Raw genomic sequence first — 8,178 nt, 5'->3', positions numbered from 1 at the left:
AAAATAATCTTTAAAAAATCCACGTTTATTGGTCGGATGGTGGATGAAAAAATATTCCTTAAAAATCCACGTTTATTGGTCGGATGGTGGATGAAAAAATATTCCTTAAAAATCCACGTTTATGGGTCTGATGGTGGGTGTAAAAATAATCTTTAAAAAATCCACGTTTATTGGTCGGATGGTGGATGAAAAAATATTCCTTAAAAAATCCACGTTTATTGGTCGGATGGTGGATGAAAAAATATTCCTTAAAAATCCACGTTTATTGGTCTGATGGTGGGTGTAAAAATAATCTTTAAAAATCCACGTTTATTGGTCTGATGGTGGGTGTAAAAATAATCTTTAAAAAATCCACGTTTAATGGTCTGATGGTGGGTGTAAAAATAATCTTTAAAAAATTCACGTTTATTGGTCTGATGGTGGGTGTAAAAATAATCTTCAAAAAATCCACGTTTATTGGTCTGATGGTGGGTGTAAAAATAATCTTTAAAAAATCCACGTTTATTGGTCGGATGGTGGGTGTAAAAATAATCTTTAAAAAATCCACGTTTATTGGTCTGATGGTGGGTGTAAAAATAATCTTTAAAAAATCCACGTTTATTGGTCTGATGGTGGGTGAAAACAAATTCCTTAAAAAATCCACGTTTAATGGTCTGATGGTGGGTGAAAACAAATTCCTTAAAAAATCCACGTTTATTGGTCTGATGGTGGGTGTAAAAATAATCTTTAAAAAATCCACGTTTATTGGTCTGATGGTGGGTGAAAACAAATTCCTTAAAAAATCCACGTTTAATGGTCTGATGGTGGGTGAAAACAAATTCCTTAAAAAATCCACGTTTATTGGTCTGATGGTGGGTGTAAAAATAATCTTTAAAAAATCCACGTTTATTGGTCTGATGGTGGGTGTAAAAAAAATCTTTAAAAAATCCACGTTTATTGGTCTGATGGTGGGTGTAAAAATAATCTTTAAAAAATCCACGTTTATTGGTCTGATGGTGGGTGTAAAAATAATCTTTAAAAAATCCACGTTTATTGGTCTGATGGTGGGTGTACAAATAATCTTTAAAAAATCCACGTTTATTGGTCTGATGGTGGGTGTAAAAATAATCTTTAAAAAATCCACGTTTATTGGTCTGATGGTGGGTGTAAAAATAATCTTTAAAAAATCCACGTTTATTGGTCTGATGGTGGGTGTAAAAATAATCTTTAAAAAATCCACGTTTATTGGTCTGATGGTGGGTGTAAAAATAATCTTTAAAAAATCCACGTTTATTGGTCTGATGGTGGGTGTAAAAATAATCTTTAAAAAATCCACGTTTATTCGTCTGATGGTGGGTGTAAAAATAATCTTTAAAAAATCCACGTTTATTCGTCTGATGGTGGGTGTAAAAATAATCTTTAAAAAATCCACGTTTATTGGTCTGATGGTGGGTGAAAAAATATTCTTTAAAAAATCCACGTTTATTGGTCTGATGGAGGGTGTAAAAATAATCTTTAAAAAATCCACGTTTATTCGTCTGATGGTGGGTGTAAAAATAATCTTTAAAAAATCCACGTTTATTGGTCTGATGGTGGGTGTAAAAATAATCTTTAAAAAAATCACGTTTATTGGTTTGATGGTAGGTGTAAAAATAATCTTTAAAAAATCCACGTTTATTGGTCTGATGGTGGGTGTAAAAATAATCTTTAAAAAACCACGTTTATTGGTCTGATGGTGAGTGGAAAAATATCCTTTAAAAAATCCACGTTTATTGGTCTGACGGTGGATGAATAAGGTATTCCTTAAAAAATTCAGATTGGTTACTTGGTTACTGCAAAAAAGAAATACTTCCCTTTATAACAGTGTGGTGTAGGCAATAATTATACTTTGGACGATGATAATATATCAGGCCGAGAGAGTTTGCTCAGCACCAAATAAATATTTCTACAGCCCCCATTTGTTGTTTGGGTTTTCAGTGACAACAGCAGATCAGATTATTAGGGTCACTTGCAGTCAAACTTGAACTCAAACATAACAAGTCTTCCAGTGTAATAAAAGTCAACGTGAACATATGGCATTTTCATAAAACTTGAACACTAACACATTTATTTCATATTATGAAGAATCTTAAAGGATTATGGCATAAAAATACATAAGGATTGTAATCTCTAAACAAAATAAATATCTATATTAGAGGGCAAAATCAAAATAATTCTACTTATAACTCAAATTTTATAATATCAAATTTGGCAGGCCTCGGGGACGGTGATTTGTATTACATAAAAAAGTAATAAGATAAAAAATAAATAATTATGGAATAGTAATTCGATAATGAACTTAACAGTTTAACATTTCTTTAAAATTATAATTAATTTTTAAATAACTTAAAACGCAATATTCTTAGGCCAACAAATGCTTAGACCGCTACAAGAAAACATAAAAAAAACATAGAAAAAAATAAAACAATTTTTCATTGTAATACATTTTAAAATTAGTTTAAAGTGTTTGTACTAATCTTTAAAAATTCACATTATTGTCCACATGTGAAGAATGTGACAAATATAAAATAATTAAAAAAATAAGTTTCAGTGTTTTATTTATTTAGAAACGCATTAAAAACTAGAAAATAATTTGTCGCTTAGCCTCAATAAATATATTCTTTCTCATGATGGAATCTCTCAAATAAAACGCTTGCCGTTTAATTTTGCCACCAGTAGTACCGCTATATATAAAGGCTATACAAAAACCTGGACTTATGACCATAATATTTGGTGGGGAAGTTTCTGTACCATTGGGAACTCCAAATGTAAGTTACAGCCAATTCTGGCTAAAAATGAAGACAAAATCCTTAAAACACTTGAGTTACCAGATTTGAAATGCAATTTAAATAAAACCCCGTTATAACACTGTAAAATGGACCAATCAAATTCATGTATTGTCATCCAAATCTGAAAAGTGTGCAAAGTATTAGTCCGATTGGTCAACTGCAACTGTGTTTGAACTAAACGGACGCCAAAGCAAGTTAAATAAAACACTGTAAACAGGAAAATATAAGTAGCAAACAAAAATATCTTTCGACGTTACAAACTAAATAATTATAGCCTCCAAAAAATTAAAAAATCGGATGCAACAACTCAAGTCGGCATCAAGTAGGGTAGTTTTGATAGAAGTACCTATAAAGCCTTCTTAAGAAACTAAATTTAGCATTTTTACATAACTTTAAAAAAATAAATTTTCTTATATTAACTCTGTCAAAATTTATTTAATTCCTTTAACTGGCTTTTCATTATTATTATTCTCATCATCATCGTCATCATCGGCCAATATTCGATCGATTTCTTCGTCTGATATAACATAATCTTCTCTCTCGTCCATTTTTTCCGCAAGTACTAAATTCAAGAGTACATCACTGGACAATATAAATGGATTTTTTCCCTTTTGTATGACGGTTTTATCCAATTGCAATTTCTTTTCAGACAAATTAATGATTTTTTCTTCCACTGTATTTTCCGTAATCAAACGGAAAACACGTACTTTTTTCGTTTGACCAATACGATGGGCACGATCCATTGCCTGTAAATCCATTTGAGGATTAAAATCCGAATCATAGAATATGACCACATCGGCCGTAGTTAAATTTATGCCCAAACCACCGGCCCTTGTAGAGAGCATAAAAATAAACATTTTTGAGTTTTTAGCATTGTATTGCTCTATCATCTCAGAACGTTTTTCATATTCCGTAGAACCATCCAGGCGACAATAGGGATATTCACGCCATGTACAATAATCTTCCAAGATGGTTAACATGGTGGTAAATTGTGAAAAAATCAATACTCTTGATCCCTGGGCACGCAATTTGGGCAACAGCTTATCGAGAACCATCATTTTGGCCGAATTATTGACAATATGCATGTCCGTGGTATACGGGGGTCCAGGTTCAGCACCTTCGAATAAATACGGATGGTTTGTACACTTGCGACATTGCATTAGGATATTGATAATACGCAGTTTACTCATACTGCCATCCTGGTTTCTTATTGTTGAAACATCCCGATTGAGTATGTTCTTGTACCATTCTTTTTGCATTCTCGTCATGCCCACATATATTTTGGTTACCTTCTTTACCTTTAAATTTTTCTCCACATCCGTTTTAACACGTCTTAGGAGGAAAGGCTGCAATATCGCCTGTAATCTTTTTACCAAAGCTTCATCATCCAAACATGCCTCTGTACCAAACCATCGATCAAAATCGTTTGCGCTATTGAATATATCAGGCAGCATAAAATTCAACAGAGACCAAAGCTCATGCAAATTATTCTGTATTGGGGTACCGGTTAGTAGTAGCCTATTTTTTGTGCTAATCAGTCTTATTAGTTTGGCTCCTTTTGTTTTTTCGTTTTTAATGCGATGCGCCTCATCAATAACCATATAACGCCATTGTATTTTCTTTAAAGCAGGAGTTTCATAAATTATCATATCATAGGTAGTCACACAGACATCCCATCCACCGGGCTCTAAAACATCTCTTTTGATTCTATTCCGTTCTTGTTTTAGCCCAATGAAACTAATGGCCTTTATAGTTGGACACCATCTTTGGAATTCATTTATCCAATTTTGTAAAGTAGATTTGGGTACAATTACTAAATGAGGACCAGCCTCATTACAATAGTGTTTTAAATAACCCAACAGCGATATGCACTGCAAAGTTTTACCGAGACCCATTTCGTCTGCCAGTATTCCAGCAACACCATTCTCATGTAATGATATCATCCAATTTAAACCTTCAATCTGATAATCGCGCATTTGTCCTTTGATATAGCTGGGAGATGAATCGAAGTGACAACCTCCTCCACTGTTGTTGTTTTTAATGTCTTCGACAATGCGTTGTTTACTAGTTGTACTTTTACGTTGGGATAATTTTTTCGTAGGTTTCGCTGGTCCATTCTCTTTATTGTTGTTAATTTTTACCTTCGAAGAAATGAAACTCGCAATTTCTTCACTCTGTTTAAGTAGATATTCCAAACGTTGATGACGATAAGTCTCCTCTGCTTCTTCAAAGGCCAAACGTTGTTTCTTTGCTTGCGAATCTATTGCTTCGCCTGACATTTTACGCTTGTTGTTGGCCTATAAAATGGATTTAAAAAATGTAGATTTAATGAATGATTTCGAAGCGGGCGGGAAGTATTTTCCAAGTTCTGCTAACAAGCATTTCATTGCCCAAAAAAAAAATTACCAACTTACCAAATTCTCCTTATTTACTCCCAGAACATTTTCCTTCTGAAGGCGTTTCATTTTATTCAAAGCCAAGCTAGCTGGATTCAATACTCCCGAAAAAATTTAGCAACTGTTAACAATGAATGGACGAATTGCAATTGTTTGGAATGCTTGTGTTTTTGCGGGCTTTTACTTTTTCGCAAAAACCAAAGGTTGTTTATACTAGGAGAATTCCATGTGTAATTAGTTGTAACGTAACGTATGATTGTATAGTTTAAGATAAGGGTGGTTCACATGTTGAAGAAATTGAATTCAACTCAGACTTACTACAATTTTTCTTCAAATACAACTCTGATTTACTAACACACATACATTTGTCGGCTATCTCCCAGCTATCTAAAAAATTTTTACAATTTTTACCACTTTTACACATTTTGCGTTCCCGAACACAAAATGTATATGAAAATCGTTTACGACTTTTACCACTTTATAAAGTACGGGAACAGGTCAAATAATTGAAATGTGTTGACAACAAAATATCATGAACAAAAACAAAATCTGTGAAAGGAAAACAAAAGGAAATCGATGGTTTTCATTCACAATTTTACAATAGCTCTGTTCCAGAACTAAAAAGTTTTTACAATTTTTACCACTTTATAAAGTACGGAAATAGGCCAAATTGTTTTTGCAGTTGTCTGGACGCCTACGTCACACATGCAAGTTTTGGGGTTTTGACAATCCATATACAGTGACTGTCACTGAAAATGATGCAACCTGAAATAAAAAAAAAATGTAAACTTCGACAACTTGGTAACGGCTTGAGATTTTTTAGCAATTCAAAAAACAAGTCTGAAAGTTGTCTTTAAGATGTCATACAAAAATATTCCATTCACAGTATACTAACATTTTTCCAAAAAATAACAAATGATCATTTTTAAATTGAACATTAAAATGATGCACCACAATCGATTAATAATTTTCAAAATTTTCGCTTTTTATGCCATTTTATTTATGAATTTATTTATTTTATTATTTATTTATTTTTTTATATATTTATTTATTCAGATGTGTATTGTGATGAAGAAGCTAGCAAGCCTATATGCATCGCAACGCTCAAACTACTACAAAATCATACTTCATACTGTTACGAAATTAGATTTAACTAATCTCCGTGTAGACGTTATTTTATTCCCCGATACGATTTGTACCAAATAAAACAGGGTTCGTTTTAGATTACGTTTCTACAATGCTTTATTATTTATTTATTATTTATTTATTCATATTTAACTTATATTTAATATAAGGTAAATAATATGGAAAAATAGCATTAGCAGCAATGGCTATCAGCTATGTAATAATATACATTTGGATATAGGTATTATATAGGAATTTTACAAGAAGATATGAAATTGAATGCAGCATCAATATTTTCCACAGTTGGGATTTGTAGGATATCTATTCCTTTGTTTTGAAGAAATTTGTTTTGGTGATGGCGTAAAGAATTGCATTCAGTAAAAATGTGTTCAACCGTACATATGATGTCTCCGTCGCATCTTTGGCATTTGTTGTTAAGGTTTTTATTAATCAGATGGAGGTGTGTTGTGATGGTGTGTCCCATTCGAAGGCGCGAGAAAACTCGAATTTTTCTTTTTTCAATATTGGAGGGATAGGATGGGCTTTGACAGTCTGGGTTTACAAGGTTATAGTGCCTGTGTTGAAAGCTTATACATTGTTCTGCAACGTGTTGTTGTAACGTTGTTTTAATTTGTTTTTTTAAGTCACATTTTTCCATTAGATCATCTGTTATCAATGGCGCAGAGCAAGCGTATTTTGCGGCCGTGTCTGCCCAAACGTTTCCGGTTAGCCCAACGTGTCCTGGGATCCAAACAAGTTGCACATTACTTTTATTTTCCATTAGAATATCACGTATTTTATTTATTGATATCCATTTGTTATTAGAAATATTACAAACAGCTTTTACGACAGATAGACTGTCCGTGAATATAGCAGTTTTTTTATTTGATTCCAAAGCTAAGTTTAGGGCGTGTAATACTCCAGCTGCTTCAGCAGTAAAAATTGATGCGTTGTCTTTTAAACATTTTGCTCCAATTGTTCTTCCATTTTCATCAACAACTGCATAAGCAGAAGTTAAATTGTATTTTGACGCATCCGTATATAAGAACACCCAATCGGATTGCTTTGATATATATTCTGCAACAAGTTGAAGATACACTTCGTTCGGAGTGTCTTTTTTCGAAAATCGAGTAAAATTAAGTATACAACTTAAATTTGTGTACTTCCATACAGCGAATTTTGACTGGTAATGGGGTAATTTTTCCTTAAAAAGCAACATGTTGTTATGTACGCAATTATATATTGTGGACTTCATTTTGGGGGTTCTCTTGGCTGAAATCACCTTTGTCACTATTTCATCCAAAATTGAAGAATTTGTAGCCATGCTTTTGGGTAGCAGCATGTTTCTACATTCTATATATCGATTTTCCAAGGATGGTAACCCAGATTCTATATACAGAATGCTTATAGGTGTTGTCCGAAAAGCGTAAATACTAGCCCGGATACTGTTGTGATATACAGTTTTAATGTGGCGCAGTGTAGTTTTTGGACTGTTTCCGAAGAGAAATAGCCCATAGTCTATTTTGCTCAACACCAAGGTATTGACAAGATATTTTAGGGTGCTTATGTGGGTAAAGCTCCGACTAGATAGATATTTAATTATGTTCGCCCTGGGGACAAGGCTCCTTTTTAGATTTAAAATGTGTTCATTCCAACGATAGTTTTTTTCGAAAACAACTCCCAAGATTTTTAATTTGTTGACACAGGGAAAGACTGTGTTGTTAATTGTAAGATTGGGATATATGCAGTTATGTTTCCTGCAAATATGCAATACAGAGGATTTGGATGGCGATATTTTTGCTCCTGATGTTTTTGCCCAATTATTGATCTCCTGAATTATTCCGGAAAAG

General features: G+C 33.0%; 1 protein-coding gene across 1 annotated transcript; it reads right to left on the bottom strand.

Moving 5' to 3' along the window:
* Positions 1–2,057: 2,057 nt before the first annotated feature.
* LOC141387600 (chromatin-remodeling complex ATPase chain Iswi-like) lies at positions 2,058–5,427 on the bottom strand. Its single transcript, XM_073957503.1, has 2 exons — positions 5,222–5,427; positions 2,058–5,104 (listed from the first exon to the last, which is right to left on the bottom strand). The coding sequence occupies exons 1-2, from the start codon at positions 5,270–5,272 to the stop codon at positions 3,239–3,241; spliced, it is 1,917 nt and encodes a 638-aa protein (XP_073813604.1). The 5' UTR covers positions 5,273–5,427; the 3' UTR covers positions 2,058–3,238.
* Between the last annotated feature and the right edge of the window lie 2,751 nt (positions 5,428–8,178).

Source organism: Musca autumnalis, unplaced genomic scaffold (assembly GCF_047663935.1).
Source record: "Musca autumnalis isolate F117 unplaced genomic scaffold, ASM4766393v1 scaffold_5, whole genome shotgun sequence".
In the NCBI taxonomy this organism is placed as follows: Eukaryota; Metazoa; Arthropoda; class Insecta; order Diptera; family Muscidae; genus Musca; species Musca autumnalis.
Note: the sequence above shows the minus strand (reverse complement) of the source record. Positions and strands in the feature narration are given on the sequence as shown.

Bases quoted from the DNA above. Each gene is read 5' to 3' on its own strand.
- LOC141387600 (XM_073957503.1), bottom strand. From the start codon at position 5,272: ATGAAACGCCTTCAGAAGGAAAATGTTCTGGGAGTAAATAAGGAGAAT. The intron at 5,105-5,221 runs GTAAGTTGGTAA...TCCATTTTATAG, and splicing joins GAGTAAATAAGGAGAATTTG to GCCAACAACAAGCGTAAAAT.